Here is a 21,137-nt window from a genome sequence, read left to right on the forward strand (position 1 = left end):
GGTAGGGGCTGGTGAGATGGCTCGGTGGTCTAAAGCACCTACTTAGAACAAGCTTAGCAAAGCACAGGGACCAGGGTTCAATCCCCCAGCACCACAAGCCAGCCAGCCCCACCCCCTGGTGGGCTGAGCTGCCCCCCCCACATAAATAAATAAATAATAAAAAAATATCTACGGGTAAATCTGGCCCTTCAGGTTGCTGGTTGACTCCTTGTGTTTGAAATGATGCTTTTGAACATATTGGCCTCTGTTTGGGGACTTTATTCCCAGACCCCTAACTTTGTCCATCTGATAAGCTTCTCCTCCTCTTTGATAGCACCTGGCTCTGATATCAGGTGCTTCAGGAAATCTCTGAGCCCTCCTGCCCCAAATGTATCTGTCACACTCTCCTCAGCCACATTACTGCTACTGTAGTGTCTGAGGTGGATCCAACAGCTCAGCACATCTGTTTGCTCTTTGCCCTCCTGCCCTTGCATATGGGCCTCTGTAACCCCATTGTAAGTGGTGAGGTGCTGGCCTTCCACAGCCTGGGACAGGGACGATGGCAATACATGCAACAGGATGGGCCCCATAGCTCCTTCATTCAAGAGGAGCAACTCAGACTCCAGGTAATCGATATCATGGAACACTGATGACCAGGTTTTGCAGCTTTAAATTCCACTTGTGATGACAGCAAAAGTCGCCTGGTGAAGAAGGTGACAAGAGTGGGCAAAAGATGAAAAAAAAAGAACGGTAGGAAAGTATTGTGCCTGGAAGTACCTGAGGAAGCCCCAACTTAGAGACTCACGTGGTGGTTGTATAGATGGAGCTCAGAAAGAGAATGCTCAGAAGACGAAAACCCACAGAGGAGCCCCTGGGCCGTGAGAGGCGTTTAATCAATTATCAGATAAACCTAGCAGTAGTACGGATGTTTACAGATGTGTGGGCTGGGAATAAAAAACCATACATCAGGGGGATGATAAATCAAGCTAGAGAAAACAAAGGTTGCTTCTTATAAATTGACATGAAATATTTGTGCCAATGGGGTTGCCTTTGAATATGGAGTTTTTTTTTTTTTTTTTTTTTTGGCGGAACTGGTGATTGAACTCAGACCCTTGCTCTTGCCAGGGAAGCACTTATTCTACTGAGCCATCTCCCCAGCCCCAGCCTTTGGATATAAAGAATTATTTAACCATGAACACTGTGAAACCATCCTCTTTTTTTTGTGTGTGTGTGTGGCTGGCTCAGCCTACCCTGGGTAGCCTGTGGTGCCAGGGATTGAACCGTGGGCCCTGAATGCTAGCCTAACCTTGCCTAAGCAGGTGCTTTAGACCGCTGAGCTGTCTTACTGGCCCAAACCATGCTTTAAACAAAATGCCCTTTTGAGACCACAAAGAAAAGATAGATGAAAGACACATGGTAGACTGAGAAGCATTTAATAGAGAAGGACAGATGTGAGAACTCTGAATTTGTGAAAGCACTGAAGTTTTTGGGAGAATATGCATATTAAAATGTGACTTTCAGGGCTGGAGAGATAGCTTGGTAGTCCAAGTACCTGCCTGGCAAGCACAAGGACCTGGGTTTGATCCCCGGTACCACAGGCTGTGCTGGCCCTGGAACCCTGGGTCACTGGCAACTGGGTATGGTGGCACACACCTGTAATCCCAGTGCTGGGGAGGATGAGACAGGAAGATCACTATAAGTCCAAGCTGTATAGTGAGACCCTGTACCAAATGAATAAATTTAAAATAAAATGTGACCTTCAGCATATTAAAAAAGGCCCCAAACCGTAGGGTTTCTTTTTAGATTATAGCTGGGAGGCAGAGGCACTTGTTTATCACATCCTAGTTCCGTTACTGTCGAGCTGGGTGACCCTAACTTCTCTGTACCTCAGTTTCCCCTAGGAAGTTGGTGATAATCATATATACAGTCCCAGAAGTTGCTGTGGGCGTGAATTAAGATGACGCATGCAAGGCAGTCAGCTTGCAGCCTGCACTCTGTAACCACTCCTCAACGGGCTGCCTGTTATTATAAACTACTTGACGGCGAAGTCAAAGAGTAGTGAAACTTAAAACATCTCTGTAATTACAGGAATTGTGATGAAACAAGGGAAAATCTTGCTTGATTTTCTTCTAAATTGGATTTGGTGAGCTAAACACGATTCTCTCTGTATGTGAGAGCAGTTGCTAGGAGAAGCTGGCAAAAGCTGGCAATAAAGCGGTGAGCGCAGCCGTTGTTCCCAAAGAAGTCTGAAATGAGATGGGAGGCCTTGGAGCGACTTCTTGTTAGATTGTGGGGTGTGTGTGTGGGGAAACACACACAAAAAACAACTTCCCAGCTGACAGGATAAGGTGGAAGACAGGCCGGAAGCATGGAATACTGAGCCAGAGGTCCTGCAGGGAGCTGGGGCCAGGCCAGCCCGGAGCTCCTCCTGCGAAGCGTGCAGTTATTTATGGAGCTGGGCATTTATGTATGTTAACGAGAGTGGTCGGGTTGAATGTTTGAGAGGGTAGAAGGACCAGAGATACAGACTCAGTCTCCGGGAAGAAAAAGACGTGGCTGGAAAAGAGACAGATTAGACAATGATGATAAAGTTCACAGAGCTGGGCCGGACCTGACTTCCTCCTTCCCTTCCTGTGTACTGGGAGCTGCACCTAGGGAATACAGCTGTATCTTTAGCCCTTCTCATTTTATTTTGAGACTAGGTCTCAGGAACTTGCTCAGGCTGCCTGTGAGTCTGTAATCTTCCTGCTTCCGCGTGCAACACCGTGCCCAGCCTGGCTCTGCTCCCACAGAACCAAAATTTTATTTAATTTGTTTTAGCCAAGTGCATCATCCTAACTTTGTGCCTATAACCAGGTTTTCGTAAGAGAAACACGTCCATCTTTGTTCATGAAGACTGTAGTTGCTATCCTTCTTGACTGGCATAGAGAGGGCTGCGCTGACTGCCCAGGACTTCCATTTGGCAGGGCTACTTACTTAGAAAATAAAACAAAAAATTTAAAGTCTTCTTTTTTTTTTTTTTTGTCTTTATTTACTTATTTATTTATTTTTATTTTTTATAATTTTTTTAAAGTCTTCTTTTTGGGTTATAGATTTGTGACTAAATCAATGAGGATATGGATCCAAGTTATGGAAATGTGGTTTCTAAGCCTCCTTTTGGGTAACGTACTGCCATCCTTTCACGTCTATTTCAGTGGTAGTTTCGCTCATACCTTGGTGATTGCGTTAAGGCAAAAATTTGTTGCCCGGCAAATGCTTTCTGAAATGTGTCCTCAACCAAGTCAGTATGCAGTCAGGCTCTGAAGAAGGAAGAGGCTATGCAGACAGCTCGAGCTTCGAGCAAGTTGCCAGAATTTGTCCAGCAGCCACGTACATTTCCCAGGCAGTTACTTGTTGGTGTGTATTACGTTTGTGTGAGCCACATGTAGCACCAGCTAACCTGTGAGTGGCTGTTCATTGTGTGGTGAGAAATCCTAGCCAACAGAACCCCGCCAGGTGCTCATCTAAGTCTCTCTGAAGAAAACCACAAAGTGCTGCACGTGGGGTCATTTAAATGAGTTACAGCGCTCATAGGTAGTGAGATTTACAAATACACATTGAAGCCCCCCTTAATTCACAGTATATATAGAACACAGAGGTGTTCTAGACGTTGCTAAATCCAGTGCTAAGTGCTCCAGCTGTTTAAATTCACCAAGTTTCTTTCCTAATGATAAAGACAATACCAGCTTACAAGAATGCTAACCACATGACCCTTCCAGCCTTTCTTGAGCCAGGGAGAATTGAAAGCAACAGATTCTTAAAGCAAAACCATGCACCTTGCCCATTCCCAAGCACACCCCCCACTCTTCTGTCAACATACATTTAAAGTTAAATTAAGACCTGACCTACCGCTTTCGCAAGCTTCACACCGTGTTCGTAAGTCAGAGGCTTCTCTTTCATATACAGCAGACGGGCCAAGGTTTTGGGGTCATCGCGGAGATCAATCTAGCAAAAACCACACATATGATCAGCTTATTTATTTTTTTGAAGCCTTCTTAGTCATTTTAAGCTGTGTTGTAATAGGGTTTCTTTTCTCTTGGACATCTTTGAAGTGGATGAACCTTAAGAGAGCACACACGTGTGCCCGTGTTGTGTCTGAGAGAGTTAAGTGATTCCTTTGTACTCGGACATACCAGGATGTCCTTGTATTTTCTCCTTTGAAGCAGCCCTCCTGGGTGCTGAAGACTTCCTTTAATGATTCCAGTTCTGTCTGTTGTTTTTGGAACTTTTTGTTTATTTCTAGATTTCACTGGTAGGGCATACAAGAGAATCAGATACTCACGTTGTCTTCTAGTGATAGCTTTTTGATTCCAAATTATATGGTTATATTACTCACTATCTAGGGCTTATTTCCTGTATCTGGATACATCTTATTTGTTTGTGTGCTTTATTTTGTTTTGCTTTTCCAAGTCAGAATTTCCCCCCACCTAACAAATATATTGTAGGCTCAGGAGGGTAAGTCGCAAAGAGAGGGTTTGCTTAGCAAACGGACATTACTTTTTTCAAAGGTAGAGCTGATTTGAAAGTAGGATGCATTAGGTTTGAGAATTTACTATTTGATTGCCTTACAATGTCACTATATAAGATCTGAGTGTGAGCACACAGGACTTGTGTCTTAAAGAAAAAACAATATATTCATACGTCAGGATCCCATTGATAAGCATAATACTCATTTCTACTAAGCAATGGCTTTGGTTTTTTTTGGCTTTAATTTTTCAACTTAAGGCCAGTTGGTTGAAAAATAGACTCAAATTGCACTAATGCATTTGAGGGTTGCAGCACATATTTCAGCATCAGGATCCAGGCTCTGTCGGTATGGATAAATGTTATCATCTGGAATTAAGGCTTACTTCACTTACACAAAAAAGTGATTATCTTTCAGAGAAGAAGCATTAATCGTACTCTGATTTATGGCTGTATGTATTCTACTTTGTTTCTTTCTGAGTGAACACATTTACCCTGTATCTATCCACATCTTCTTTAGAAATTATTTTCCGTTCCCTAATTTTGAAAAATTTCATTTGTCAAGCAGAATGTAAGACAAGAAATACGAAGAAACAGCATATAAAACAGACCACTACAAATCCCTTCATTGTTCCTGGAATAGTAATTTGGATTTTAAAAAAAGCAAAGAAAAAAAAATCCATTTAAGACCACGAAGTCGGGAGGATCTTTAATGTATTTGTGCAACTGGCTTACTGCTGGAAATTCAACCTGTGAAATTTTATTAGCTTTTGAAACATTTTAAGGGCTTTTCCAATACAGGTCTGTCTATCTTGTATATGTGTTTTAACTTCTTTTATAAGCTCTGGAAGATTGAGGGGCTGAAGGGGAATAGAGCTGTACAGTTCTGTCTTTCTTCTCTGGCAGTGTTATTCTGGAGTCCTGCTGTAACATGCCCATTCTGGGGTCATTTTGACACTCAACTATTTTGTGATTTTTTAAAATAACTGTGGATTCTAGCTACAAAATGTTAGATAATATGTGCAATTGACAGCATCCCTTCATTGCTGTGATTCAGCAGAGCTAGAGAAGACTGTCAATTTGAAAACACTTCTTTGGGAGATTAATTCTTCAGGGCCATATCAAAACTTTCTGCTCCACGTGAAATAGCTCCATTATCTTTTCAACTGTGGGCTGAATAATCGTGAACCTCTAAAGGACTTCTGCACAAAGGAGTATTTGTGTGTGAGACTTCCCTCATGTTTGGTAGAATGTGAGGTTTGTGGTGAGCCTGCTTGTTTGCATGCCCCTCCCCCCAATCACCCACACTGCAACCTGGGTCCCTATGAGGACATAAGGCACATGAGGCATGCAGTCCTTCAGCTCCGGGACCCATTCTTCCTGGACGTTGTGGTATGAGGCGGGGTTGACAACAGAGAAGCAGATTAAGAACACGTCAGTGTTGGGGTAGGACAGCGGCCTCAGCTGGTTGTAGTCCTCCTGTGGGAACAGTAGATAAAGAGTTGGTAGCACCAAAGTCCAGCGGATTTCAGGTGGCTCTGGGAAGCCCTCTATTCCAGCCCTCTGTGCTCCGGTTCCTTCCCCTGCCTGGAGTCTGGTGGTCTGTATTACTAAAAATAAAGGAGTCCTCAGTCAGGAATCAGCTTCTTTATTTAATTTTAAATATTTTTTATATCTATTTGGTACAGGGTCTCACGATGCAGCTTGGACTCATACTGATCCTCCTGTTTTCAGGCTCCCTAGCGCAGGGATTACAGGCATGTGCCACCATGCTAGATTCAGTGGCCGGCTCCTCCCCGCTTGGGTGCAGGGCTGGCACCAGCTTCTTGTTAGAGGTTAGGATTTCCCCCACTCAAGATGAATTTAGGAAGTATTTAATAGACTTATTGAGCTGTACTTTATATATTATTAACTTCACTCACATATTTTACAATCTTGTATACCTAGGAAGCAAAACATGGTATATACACATAACACACTGAAGTCAAGACAACTATCCATCTTCTCACATGGTTATCTTTTTTTTTTTTTTTTTTAATGGTGAGAGCACCTGAATCTACTCTTAACAAATTTCCAGTACGCAATGTGGTCCTCATAACATTAACAATGGTGCTATACTGTGTATATTCACTTTCTACACTCATTTATCTTACAGAACTGCAGCCTTGTACCTGACCACTTTCTCCTGATTTCCTGCCCATCTTTGTCCGTAATAACAATGGTTCTACATTTCGCTATGAGCTCCAAAGTTTGTTTATTGATTGATTGAGTGGTTGATTGTCTTTTTTTTTTAATTTACTTATTTATGTGTGTGTGTGTGTGTGTGTGTGTGTGTGGCCAGCTCAGCCCACCAGGGGGCGGGGCTGGCTGGCATGTGGTGCTGGGGGATTGAACCGCGGTCCCTGTGCTTTGCTAAGCTTGTTCTAAGTAGGTGCTTTAGACCACTGAGCCATCTCACCAGCCCTGATTGTCTTTTTGAGGTACAGTTTCGCTATGTAGATCAGGCTGGCCTCGAACTCACAGCAGTCCTCCTGACTCTGCCTCCAAAGTTCACTTAAAATGCACTTAAAGGACATAAACCAATACTTAGTATCACAGTTCTTCTGCTGTGTTAGAATTGAGATCTATAGGACAAATATTTCAATTAACAGAAAAAAATAAATTAATAGGGCACTGACAAGGCAAAGAAATCCTATCCTTATAATTAAAAAATTGTTTTCCAATTTACTTTGGGATAAGCTAACTAAAATATGAAGCAAAGAACTTTTGTCAAATTAGGCAGCACAGTTCTTACTATATCCTTGACCTGTCCTTACCTCCTGCCCTCCCTCCCTCTTATGCCCTTCCTTCTACTTTCATGTTGTCTTATGTTCTTCAGAGCCCAGAGTCTAGGGAAAACATATCTTAGGTGTTTTCTGAACCTGGCTTGTCTCACTTCATGCAATGACCTCCAGGGCTATCCATTTTCCTGTGGATGACATACTTGTGTTCTTCTTTATGACTGAATACCATTGCATTGTGTGTATTTTCTGTTTCCTTTATCCATTCCCCCACTGGTAGGCCTTAAGGACAGCTCTATCCTTGGCTAGTGTAAATTGTGCTGGGGTAAAAGTAACAGGGTCTTTGAAGAAACGGTTGGGTGAAGGTTTAAAGCTAAGAATTTGGGACTTGGATATAAATGTATCCAAAATCTGTACTGTGACCAAATAAATAAAATTCCACCTTATATTTTTTCCCCAGGACTTTTCTGGTGAGACTATTCTCCAGTGGAGGAATTTCTGGTTCCATTATCTGCTGTGTTAGTGGGAAATAAGCAAAAGCAAAACACGGCACTATTTCCGCTGTGCAGAAATGTCAAGTGTCTTTTGCTGTACACAAATGCTTTAGGGGGCTGCAGGAGAGAATCTGCTCTTTCAATAAAGGTTTACATATTTTCATAGAAATTAGTGATACATAAGCCAAAAGTAACTTTGTGAATGTACGCGCATGTCTTGTTAATGTGTGCATTACACAGGGCCATGACACAGGCGTAGTATGTATGTGTAACATTCAGATCCTTTTTAAAAAAATTCTTGCAATACAGGGTCTCACTACGCAGCTTGGCCTCACAGTGATCTTCCTTGTCTCAGCCTCCCCAGTGCTGGGATGACAAGTGTGCGTGCGGTTTCAGGGATCAGACTCAGGACCTTGTGCTCGCTGGGCAGGCGCTTATGCCACCGAGCTGTCTCTCCAGCCCTAACGTCCTGATGTGTGGGCACAGCACACACCGGCACACGTGGCATGTGATTATGCACCACCAAACCTGTTGCCAACATGTATTCACAAGGTATTTGTTAGAGTCCTGACTTCTCTTCTTAGCATTTAAAAAATTAGAAAACACACATGCTTGTTGCAAAAATGCAGACATTTCAGAAACTCATAGATGGAAGAAAAAAAAATCTGTTTTCATCTTGAGTGTTCTCTAGATCCTTTTCCTCTCCCAGAGAGAGCTATCTCCCAGCACACTTCCAAACAGTTGCAGGCGTATGCATTACACCATTCACATTGCAGCACCACTCTTTTCCGGTTGGAGAGCCCACGTGGATCTATGTGCGTAGGCGACGGTTTTACGTACTCAAGAAAAATGCAGCGCTATATGAACAAGATAGCAAGGGAGATGGCTTGGCGTCTAAGTGCCTGCCTGGCAAGCGCAAGGACCTGGGTTTGATCCCCAGTACCACATGCTGCGCTGGCTGCCTAAACCAGGCATGGTGGCGCACGCCTGTAATCCTAGCGCTGGGGAGGCTGAGACAGGAGGATCGCTACAAGCCTGAGCTGCGTAGTGAGACCTTGTGTCAAATAAATAAATATTAAAAAAGATAAGCAAGACACAAAAAATAGCATCCTAAAAAATAAACCAAAAAAATCCTCAAAACTCACACTTGTTACGGCGGCTTCTATACCATATTTTTGTTAACCCAAATCCTTGGGGGTTGGATGCACAGCTGACTAAATGTTGGTCTCGGTGGGAGGGCAGGCCAGGCCTACCTACTGCACTGCTCTGGCAGTATGAGTGTGGAGGGAGCCGTGGGGAAGGGAATGACTCGTGGGTGGCACTGCCCTCTCCTCTGTACAGCTGCCCGGAACACTGTCCTTCCTCTCCCGTGGTTGCTCTACCTCGCTCCTTCCTCCCTGGAGAAATCGCTCGGAGAGCGACAAGGTGAGACACACAAGCTAAGGCACCACTGCAGGCTGCGATCCTTAAGTGCTCAAGGTACTACCCATCCCTGGCCACGGGGCTCTCCCTCTGGATTGCTGTAAGCGGTTCAGGGACCACCAGCTTCATTTTTTTCCCCCCTCATTCCTACCTGTACTCTGTTCACAGAAAATATTCAGTGGCTGTGGTTGACTCACCGGAAGAAGTGGAGACTACAGTGGTCTCCAAATGAGTCCTCATTCTTCTGGAGCCACTTACTCCAGTGGCTTCCATTAGGATTACTGACGAGCTTTTAAAATATCTTCCTACACAGCTAATTGACTGCCTCCCGCAACTCCTTCCCTACTCTGGTACCACTAAAATCAGTCTCTGCAGAGTGGCCTGGCCACCTGGGAATCCTGCTTGGGTGCAGAGTTGAGAACAGGTGGTTTGTATCACCTTCATCTTCACCATAAACTGAAGAGGTGTCCGGGACTTGTTACCGAGATCCACCTGTGGGCTCAAGGGCAGGATGAGGCCCTAGACAGCTAGACACACGGCTCTGACAGGATTATAAACTTTTAACATTATTGTGATTTTTTTTTTTACACTGGGGTTGAATCTATTTGTGTGTATGTGCATGTGAAGACAGGTATTTATGGTTATTGAGCAGACATGTACACTTTCTTCTTCATTAAGTGTGGGCTTGTATTTTTTTTTAAATTTTATGTATTTGGTACAGGGTCTCACTATGCAGCTCAGACTCATAACGATCCTCCTGTTTTCAGCCTCCCCAGCACTGAGATTACGGATGTGCACCGCCATGCCAAGACTCAGCCACCTGCTCAGCACGCCCTGGGGACGGGACCGACATAGCATGTGGGACAGGGATCGAACCCTGGTCCCTGCACTTGCCAAAGCAGATGCTTAATCCACTGAGCTATCTTGCCAGCCCTTGGGCTTGTATTGTCTTTAAAATAATTTTGTAAGTTAAAATATAAAAAAGAAGTGTAGTTACTTAGATCAATTCCATTTCATATTTTACACATAGCCTGTGACAAACCGTCTTCACTCAGGATAGTAGGGCAAGTCAGAAGGTGGGCACTTTGGCTTAAAGCCTCTGTGTGCATCAGCTCGTGGAATTTTCCCGGTGGCACTAGAAAGGTGGCATCATCGCCAGCCACATTTCACAGAAGTGGAAGCTGAGAATTAGAGAAATTTCCCAATGGGCCAAGGCTGCAGAGTTATTCGAAACCAGATGCCAAAGGCCTGCACCCAGACCTGTCTCTTAACTGTGACCACGCTACTGCGGTTGCTCAGAACTGGGAGGGACAGAGCCAGCATTTGCCTGAGCTCAGTTACCCAGGACAGCGGAGACCCGGGGATCTGAGAAAGTGAGGCCGCTGGTACAGCTGAAGCTGGCATCCGCTGGAGATTACCACAGGGTGGCAGCAAACACTGCGTGTTGAAACCCCAAAAGGCCAAAACAAAAAAAACAGTCTGGAGAAGCGACAGAACTGGAAAAGGCAGGGGCAGCTGATGAGTCTGAAAGGCTCTTCTCTGTCGGATCCGCAACCAGCAACTGGAAATTCTGCTTCCGTTATAGCAAAGTTGGGCAGGCCACAGTGTGCTGATGGAAACCTAAGGCGAGTGATAACTGGAAACCAAGTTGGAGAAAGGAAAGGAAAACGCACAAAATAATTCCGTTTATGGGAAGTGAGACAGGGGATGTGTTTCTTCTGCGTGGTGTCAGGTAACTTGATAATGTACAATATTTATCTGATTGAATTGGAAAAATACAACGTCAAGGGTAGAAGAGGATTTAAAGATGAGTTACTGCTGTGGTTTCCAAAGCATGGTCTTGGCCAGCTGCTCAGACCACACCTAGGTGCTTGCTAGGAATGGGCCACCCGGCCCTGCTGAGGATGAGACTTGAAGAGCCAGAAATGTGGACCCTGACACTTTCCAGGTGATTTGTAGATAGCTCTAAATCCACAGGTCACTATTCTTCCAGCTCTCTCTAATATCCAGCAGGTATTGGCCACTTCAGAAACCAATATTGGGCAGACTGACTTACACAGGACTACAGAGTAAAGGGGCTCCACAGGCTTGGGGGCTGGGGAGCTGGGGATTGGATTCACACCAGTGGACAGACTGGATGAGTTTTGGATGGAGCAGGCTGTGACCCTAGGCTGGGAGAGCTCGTGTTCAGGGACTGGCAGGGGCTGGCAGGGGCTATGAGGACAGTCCAAAGCATCCAGCTTGTGCAGAGGCCTCTTCTGATGCTGGGAAGGAGCTAGGAAGGCAAGTGTGCATGTGCTTCATGAAGAGACATGTTTTAATATGTAAAAGGCCCGTGGGTGGGTGGGAGACTAGAGTGATGCAGGGGCTGGTGTGGGCGTTGGAGTGGTGAGGGACCGAGGACAGAGCAAGCTTGCCAGTGCTTTCTACCCACTTCACGCCAAAGGCTTTCTACCCACTTTCAGTGCTTTCTACCTACTTCATGCCAAAGTCTGGTCTGGAAGAGGATACGATGCTCTGTGGTTGGGGGGATTATGGTTAATTATTTGAAAAGTTCAGAGGAAATCTCAGTAGCTAATGGACCAATAAAGAGCTGGGACCTGAGCACAGGAACAACCGCATCCCATCCACACAGGGGTTTGGTTAGTGCAAGCGTGAGACCTGCCCTTCTCAAATCTCACACGCACGTCAGTCACCTGGACCTTGTCAAGCACAGATTCTAGCAGGTTCAGGTTCTGTGGCTGTGACCTGTGACGCGACGCTCCTGTCCAGGGACCACATGTTGAGTAGCACGGAAATTTGCTCTAAGCATAGCTCCTTGCCACATCTTTGTATTGAACTGGGAGTAGAATTCTGCTTCCAATTATGCCTGAGTTGAGTGATATTTATCCCAGAGTTTTCAAAACTAGTCTCATTTTTTATATTTCCTCATGCATCAAGCTGAGGTGGACCATGTGTGAACTCTGTAAAGACTGGGCGTTAGCCCCGCAGTCATGACTGTTCCGGGGTCACCTCTTAGCAACATTGGAAGAAGAATTATCTTATCTCTCAGATCAGCTGATTTCTTCAACATGCTACAAGTAGGAACTGTGGAGATCAGCACTTGGGATTCAGGGGCCGGGGAGATGGTTCAGTGGAATAAGCGCTTCCCTTCAAGTGCAACGGCCTGAGTTCAATCCCCATTTTCTCCAAAAAAAACCAAACCAAACCAACCAACCAACCAAACAACAACAAAAAAACCCAAACTAAAACAAAAAGCACTTAGGATTCAAATCCCCAAATGCCTGGGATTATGTTGCAATCTTGGGTAAATGGTCTTTGCCTCAGTTTCCTGATCTGAGTATATGATTATAGTACCAGTCTCACAGGGCTGTTGTGCGAATAAAATGTGTTAATATCGGTAGCCTTCTTGGGCCAGTGTCTGAAATGAACTTTCTCTGCACTGAGCGGCACTGCCATCCAATGTCTGCACGCCCTGACCGCCTCTCCTACTCTATTCCGTCATTTTTCATAATTTGGGGAGAAGACGGGGTCCTAGGGTTGCTTTCACAAATAGGCTGAAGCCTGGACTGACTCCTCTCTGCTTCTCCAAACCGCAAGCTCAAGGGAGCCACAGGAAGATGCGCATGAGTGGGAAGGGCCGAGGCTGGGAAACATTTGTTCTGAGGCTTTAGGCAAACTTTCTGTGGAAGGCTGAAGCCAGATCCTGCACTCCAGATGGCCTGGCTGTGTCGGCCAATAGCAAAGAGGAGGGGGACCGGGGCTTCCAAGTGGGCCTCAGGTTGTCACTAATGAGCCCCCGAGGGTCACGCTGCCTGCACGCTTGCAGGCTTTTTTGGCTCTTGGGAGGTAACAGGAGGAAGTCCTGGGGAAGATGTGTAGATGAGAGGCCCGGTTACCTTCGGGTTTCCTGGGTGACCTTCCGGTTTCCTGGGCTGCGGGCCGCAGAGGCTGTGCGGTGGTTTCTCAGAGCCGGACACCACGCTGTGCTGCGTTGGGTCTGAGAGACGCGGGAGCGCAGGGCCCACCGCGCTCCTCCCCGCACCGCTGCGGCGGCCACTTGGGGGGCTGCTGCCTCTGAGGTGTGCAGAGGACAGGCTGGACTGGAGCGGGTCTGCTCACATCGCAGGTCCGGGCGAGAGGGTACAGAGGAAGGAGGTGCTGCGTCTGAGCGGCGGGGAGGACCCGGGGCTGGGAGCGCTGACCTGGGGTGGACCCCTCTCGGGGCGTGGGCGGCGATCGATCCTCTGCTGCATCGCGCGAGGCCCGCGCCAGCATCCTCTCCTGATGTGAGCAAGCTGGCCAGTACGTGCTGAGGCACACAAAGGCAGCTCTGCGACCTTTCTGACCAGAGCCCAAGAACAGTGCTCTAGCAAGCCCTTCCCAAGAGACTTCCATTGTCGCGCCGTAGCCAGTCGCCATCGGAGCACGTGCTGTGCAGGTGGAGAGGGACGCCCCTCGGACGTGGCTGGAGGACTGGCCCTAGGGCTCCCTGCATGACCTGGGGCACAGATCCTTCGCTCCATGCCTTACCCAACAGGCCGAGCCAGAGTTCTGAAAACTCATTATCTTCAAAAGATTACTCCACATCCGAATGTTAGCTTGAGTTTAGGAGGTGGGGAGGGAGCCAATGTCTAACAGCAGCTGCAGTGTGTTGGCAGTGGACGTGGGTGACTTCATGATAAACCGTCCTTAGCACATGCGCGGCTGGACTGTGACGTGGCAGGGGTGTCTCCAGCCATGTCCGAGGTTAAGCTGTACCTCAAGTATCCTAGCTGGGATCAAATGATTTTGCATCTTTCAGAATTCATTTGCTTCTTGAGGTTTTTGTCAGCCCTGACTCACAATGAACTCAAGATAAAGCTAAAGAATTTTGGTTTATTCATGTAAGAAAATCAAATTATATAAGCAAAAGGGAGCTGCATAGTGATTGAAAGACTTAGTTCCTTTTTTTGTAATTGAGGAATTATCAACTGGTGTTTATAGGTGTTCTTTAGCTGTGTGACCTCAGGAACATTTACAAAAACGTAATGAAGGATAACCACTGGGGATGGAGCTTTTGAGACGAGGGTTCTAAATTAAATTTGTTGCAAAACCTTCTGGACTTCAATGTAAAATCTACCTAACCGCTAGTTCTCAACTGCACCTTTGGACTTTGGAAGCAACACTTCCACCAGCACAGGCTTCTAGAGAGGTGCTTCTCCGATCATCTGGGGACCTTCTTAAAGGGAATTTTCAGATTCAGTGGGCTGGGGCTGCATTTCTGATGGGCTTCCCAGGAAAGCAGATGCTGCTGGAGAGTGGACTACACTTCAATGACAAACTTCTGAAACAGTGGTTCTCAGAGTGAGATGCAGAGGCCACCAACACCAGGAAACCTGAAGACTCGTGGCACCCACCCGGGACGTGCAGAACCCAAAACTCTTGGAGCTGGGCCTGAGTGGGTCTGGGCTTTAACAAACCTTGCTGGCGATTCTGAGGCACGCTCAAGCGTGAGAACCACTGTTCTAGAAAATCGGTGGTAGGGAACCTTTCAGTGTAACAAACCCAGAATTGGAAATACTTCCCTGATGATATGCCTCTTTCGGGTCTAGTCTGACATGCAGTTCTTAGGCTTCTTTGAAGTTATACTTTCAAGGTTCTTCTAGAACCTTATGAGATATTCTGGTTCTTTCCCCCTAATACTTATGCTCCCCTAGGAATCTTATCAACCCCTGAGCTTTCAAAATAACTGATAGAAAGCATTAAAATGAAAGTGAAGTTGAGGACATGTCCAGACCCTGTTTGTGGTATTTGATTAGCATTTGCCACTTCCTGTCAGAGTTTTAGGTCTCCTGCTTACTTCAATTCAGAGTTTAAAGGTATTTTTTCTCTTTTACAATGCTTTAATAGCTTCAACACTTACACTAGCATTATTTAAAAAATTAAAAAAGAACGGAGCAGTGGGAAAGAATAATTAAACTCTACAAGAGCTTTTAAGTAGTTTTATTGGATTTGAAATTAAATAGAAGCCCATGGGAGTTGTTCTTGGGGCAATTAATATACAAGAGACTGCAACTGTCATCATGCATGGCTGCAGAAGAGGGGACAAACAGAATGGCCATGGGGGGTGGCGACAGGGCTTATTTAGGCGACTAGGGAACACAGAAGGGTCTCAGATGAAGAATAACCCTTGCTATATTGAGATTTTTTCAAATGAGCATGTTTATAAAATTTGATTATGAGGGAATAAACTCTCAGGTTGTGAGCTCCTGATGCAAAGAGACACCCCAAACAGTGTGATTGGATTAGAACTGGCAATTGCAGCCCCCAGGGCAGTGTACCTCTGCAGGCATGAGGCTTTCTGCTGGAGGATGCAAACGTCTTCCTAGGAGGGGAAATTGGGTGCTCTGAGGAGCCTTGAGTCTAGCGCTAGGTTTTCCAGGGGGTGTGTACAGTGCTAGCCTTGACAGCCTTCATTTACGCAGTCATCTCTGCAAATGGACACAGAAATCTTCAGGTTATGTTTACGTACTTTCTAGTAGAGGTCTTCCAAGCTGGGCAAAAGGGCATATTTCTAGATAATTGTGAATAAAGACCTAGACAGATATATAGCCAATAACAATTACCAGGAAACTCACAGTGGGAAATAGCATGCTCAAATGGTCCCTCCATGGGGGCTTATGATGTATAAATTCAGACAGACTTAAACAATTTGCTGACTTTGACCTAAATAAATGACCCAAGACATATGGTAACATGTTCTACTCAAGAAATTAAACACCTGCCTTCAATTGCTTGGCTAACCCCTTCAGCCCCCGAGCTTGAAATGTTAGGAATTTTTACAATGATGTGTTAGGTTAGGAAAGACAGTTAAGGCAGCATTTTCACCCCTGTAGAGCATCTGCTAATGAATTAAGTGTTGAGAATTCTACTCCACACCCTGGTGTTATGGGCTGGCCCAGTTCTCCAATTTGAAGAAATATTTCTGACACAGAATATTTTGAGGATCTTTGAGAATTTAATCAACCCCCAGTTGTTCAGGGCTTGACCATCACTTTTGGAAAGCACCCCGAATCTTAGCCTTTCTTCATTCATCCGTCATTTTCCTCCTCTCTCTCTTGTTAGTCTCTCTTTGGACCTTTTCACAGCACTTTAGGCAACTCAAATGATAGGCAAAGAAAATAACATGCAGAAAATGGGAGAAACCAAGATTTATAATATTGATCTATTCATCCTCGATTTGGCATAGGTTCGTATAGGAGAAAATTGGAAGTCTTGGTCAAATTAACTCTTTGGAAGCCAGGCATGGTGGCACATGCCTGCAATCCTAGCACTTGGGAGGCTGAGGCAGGAGGGCACTACAAGTTCAAAGACTGGGCTACCATCATGAGTTCACAGACAGTCTGAACTACATAGTGAGACCGACCCAAAAAATACCCAAATAAATAAAAATAGAATATTTTGGTTGTTATTATTATTATTATTATTATCATTATTATTATTATTTTGTGGTACTGGGGATTGAAGCCAAGGATGCCTTATCACTAAGTAACATCCTCAGCTATAGTTTTGAGCCCTAAGTTGCTAAATTATCTACATTGGGCTCAAACTTATAATCCTCCTACCTCAGCCTCTCAGAGCACTGGGATCATGGGCTTGTACCACACATCTAGCAATTTGGGTTATTAATGGTTGCTAATCAATGAATGAATCTTTATCAATGGCTGGGATAATATGATTGACTTTATTAATAGTTAAAACATTTTAAAAGAATATTAAGTATGGCTATTGCTTAGGCAGATAAGTAGCCCCTCAATGATCAGAATGGGCCATATCTGTGGCATTAGTCCCCAGTTAGTAAGCCAAGGTCAGTTTCCCTTCCACCCAGTTCCCCATCCCTTACCTGTCCCGCAGTGTCATACAGTCCGAGCAAGTGCTGTTTGCCTCCCACTGTCACAGTAACTAGGGGAGAAGAGAAGAGCAGGATCCATAAATACATTTCAGCCAGGAGCCTTCACAGTTCTCTGTGCCAGCATCTCTCTGGGCAGCAAGGACAAGCATATGCCACAGCCCTGTATATTCTGAACCAAACTGACAGTGTGGTTTCCGAACGAAAGACAACCTTGGGCCACAGTGGTGGCAGATGGCGTGAGCCAAGTCCATATTTTTCAACCAACATGAGTATTGCTGGAGCGATGAGGGCATTCCACAAGCTGCTCATTGATTCTTTTCAGGCTCTAGACTGCTGAGCTCTTGGAGGAAAAGGATGGGTCATCCCTCCTGGTTAGGTGGTCACCTGCTTTGGTGTGGTTTGAGCCACCTTTTAAGATATAAAATTGTGTAAGGTGCTTCATGATAGAAATCTCTCTGCTTCTATCTGTCCTTGAAATGTTAATAAAATCTCGGAAACAAAGATTATGCATATATGTATGGAATTTAACTCAGGACTTCAAGTTTGCTAGGCAGGTGCTGTGCCACTGAGCTCTATCCCCAGCCCCGTCTTTTGTATTATAAAGGAAGGCAAATAACTAAAGGAGAAAAGCAACAGATCCCTTATGATTTTAAAACTTAATTCCAGAAGAAGTGTTGCCCGGTTCCATTTTACCTACCTAAAGGGCACACAGAAAGCGAAGAGTAACCAGTTTGGTTTCCCCAGCAGGCTTCCTGCCTTGCCAAGCAAATGTGTTCCAAAATGGGAAGCGATTCGGGGTATTGACCACTCTGTGCATGGCTGGAAATGAAATAAGGCCTCAGGTTGAAACTAAACTGAGACTGAGCAGATTGAATGAGACATGAGATGATTCTCACAGTGGAAGGAGAGAATGAATGTGCTTCCACAAAAATTGAATCTCTTTGGAAATAGGAAATAAAATATGAAGAAACGCGTGACTTTTTCCTTAGTGGATTAAAAAATGAAAATGCGGTGTAGAGATCGCTCTTGATTCCTCCTATCACTGGAAGTGCAGGAAATGAAAAAGAAATGGAAGAGCAGCCAATTATAACCTTATCTCTCACACGTGCCTGCCAAAGTCGCCAGTTTGCTGCTTGGAGTGGCTGATCTGCTACCGATTTTTATTTCTGTTTTCAGTATTATGAGCTGCACATATACAAAACATTTGTTAATGTCCTTCTTTGAACAGTGCTTGTTTAAAATCACTGGCTCCCCAGCTACCAGGAACTATTTTTCTAATCTATTCAGATCCACACATGTGCAGCTAGATAACATAGTTTCAAGGAGGGCCGCAAGGAAAGCCAATATTTTGGCCCTAGCCTTCCAAGGTCAATTAAGACTCAGGACATATGAGAACTTGTACTGTAACGTCATGTAACTCGGTAGTGTCCTAAATTTTCTGATCAAGGAGATTATGGGGCCAAAGAGGAAAGTGACCAATGATGTAGAGTGTGCCTAAGGAGAGTCACATGGAGAGAAAACATTCTCTCAGATTTTCACAGAGAGCACATTGGCCAAGCAGTGGCTGGGACTCATCCACATGGCTGACACTGACAAAGGATCTACAGTCTGAGGTACAGGATCTCAGGATAAATCCTGAGGGGATTTCACTGATGTTATCAGACCCAAAAGCTACAACTCTTATTGCATAGGTCCTGCTTTACCTTGGTCTTAACCATCCAGCAGAAAAGTATAAAAACAAAGTATAATAAGTAAAGCCATGTTGTTATGTTGAACTGTAGGGGACTCAGGTCAACAACTTCTGACACTGCCAGTCAAGCGGAAGACCCAATACTATTATGGGCTACTGGACTCTTTTAGAATATTTTGCTGAGTTAACACACCTATAATATTTAAATGATGGAACTAAACAAAAAAGGGGATACAGATGAATGTTCATTTTGTATCTGTGTATCCAAAATGGTTAGGATAGATTTATAGTTACATTCTGTTAACGAATAGAGGGATTTGTTCTAATAGTGTTTGTAAATAGGATATCATGTCCACATCTTGTACAGCAAATAACCACTAGGAAGAGAGTAGGAAATGTGTTAATTATTGAAACTGTCATACCAATTTGATTTGAAACTGTCTCATTGCTATATGTCTCTCAATAAAATTATGGAAAAAAAAAAAAAAAAAAAAGAACAGGAGACCAAGTCCCCAGCTCAAGCAGTGAGGCAGAAAGAACAAATCCTTCTTACCCACTTTTGTTCTAGTCAGGCCTGTAGGAGACTAAGTGATACCCACTCGCACTGGACAGGGAAGTCTGCTTTATTCAGTTTACTGACTCCAATGTATTCTTGCCCAGAGACTCCTCATAGACACACACAGAGTAATGTCTTACCAGCTATCTAGGTAACCTATGCCCCAGTCAAGGTGACAAATAAAATGAACCATCACTAACACTGATAAAAGACAAAATAAACTGCAATATTATTTCTTGCTAAAAAAACCCAACCAACCAACCAAACAAAAAAAATCCAAAACCATAGTTGCAGCCACCCAGATGGGCTTTTAAGGCCATATTTTAAGTAAAGCCAGCTCTGTCCAACCCCAGTTTCAATGCTGCGAGGGGAAAGACATTTATGCATTTTACTTCTAAGTCCTAAGCCGGGTTAGTAATAGAGATAAAGGTGATGTGATGAGGCTCAGGACTCTCTGTCCTGTTTCATTTTTTCTTTTCTTGCGTACTGACAGAAAAGAGCTCTGATATTTTGAAATCTGCCTAAATGGTTTCTTGAATGATCAAGAGGCTACCCAGTCCTGGATTAGAAATGAAGGGAAGGTCAGGCATTACAGCATGGAATTTCCTTCCTCCACAATCCAGTGCATGGAGGCCAGGGGAAGCTGCCCCTGAGACCTCCTTCCGCTGTCCCATGCCCTGCAGGCCCAGTGCCCTCTGTGGAGTAAACTGGAAGCCAAGTCACGCTTGCTGCCCCACTGTGCACTACACATATTCCTAAACGGTGGTTCTGATCTTTGCCACTGATCCCTGGCCCCTGCTCACCTCTTCCCTGTGTTCTGGGAAAGCGATCCTTCCCGCCCTCCTGTTTCACCTCAGGCCTCCCCGCTGCTCCTTGGTATCCCTGAATCCAGAGCATTTCCTTAGGCCCAAGAAAAGGGAGAGCCAAGGAAGGCTAAGCTTCAGGTGGAGACTCTGGGTACAGTGGTGTCTCCCCTCAGTCTGTCCTTCCTTTCTGCAAGGGTTTGTGGTGTTCGTGGGCTAAACTCAGATTTGGGAATAGAAAGACCAGATACAGCTCCTCCTGTCATGGTCCATGGAGACAAGTGGTCTCCTGGGAAACCAGGGGTCCAACAGTGCCAGGGCCATTGTGAAAGGTATGGGGCACAGGCAGGACACTAGCAAGTGGGCGTGCACCTGCACACACACGCTGCTGGAGCGTGGTCTGAGGAGGCTTTCTGAGGGGATGTCTGAGTGGAGTCTCCAAGGACAGCCCAGAGTCTCCTGGGGTCCTGGGGAGATGGGGCAGCAGAGGCGAGCTGGGAGCAGCAGAGGCAAGCTGGGAGCATGGAGCTGCCCTGGCGCACCAACTCAGGCTTTATTATAAAGGTTTCCTGAAGCTGTGAGAATCCAGGATTCTGACCTCAACTCTCTGAAAATGTAAGTGAAAGAAAAGCAATGAAAATGATTTCCTTGGGTTAAGGCAAGATGGTAGTGGGAAGGAGGATGGTATTTTTTATTGAGACTGTCAGCTTTGCACGCGTGACTGCCTAATGTGCCCATGAGAGGCTGGCCTGGCGGGAAAAGCCCAAAGGAAGGGGCAGAGCATGTGCTCTTACCTTTATTTTTTTATTTTTTATTTTGGCAGAACTGGGGATTGAACCCAGGCCCTTGTGCAAGCGCATATTCTATTGAGCCATTTCCCCAGCCCCACCCTTATCTTTAGAAGTCACATGATTTCCCCTCTCCTACTCTTTTTTCTTTATTTTTATTTTAATTTTTTAATAGATTGCAAATTGAAAATAAGCCCTTGTGCATGCCAGGGAAGCGCTTATTCCCCT

At 45.1% G+C, this 21,137-nt stretch overlaps 1 protein-coding gene across 1 annotated transcript in view; it reads right to left on the bottom strand.

Annotated features, from left to right (window-relative positions):
- Rhoj (ras homolog family member J) overlaps positions 1-21,137 on the bottom strand; it is an 89,700-nt gene that overhangs the window by 7,424 nt on the left and 61,139 nt on the right. The window contains exons 2-4 of the mRNA XM_004624801.2: positions 17,064-17,122; positions 5,797-5,961; positions 3,868-3,963 (exon numbers count right to left, since the gene is read on the bottom strand). Coding sequence (XP_004624858.1) covers positions 3,868-3,963; positions 5,797-5,961; positions 17,064-17,122 — 320 coding nt within the window. The remainder of the gene's footprint in view (positions 1-3,867; positions 3,964-5,796; positions 5,962-17,063; positions 17,123-21,137) is intronic.

Source organism: Octodon degus, unplaced genomic scaffold (assembly GCF_000260255.1).
Source record: "Octodon degus isolate 3935 unplaced genomic scaffold, OctDeg1.0 scaffold00007, whole genome shotgun sequence".
Classification (NCBI taxonomy): Eukaryota; Metazoa; Chordata; class Mammalia; order Rodentia; family Octodontidae; genus Octodon; species Octodon degus.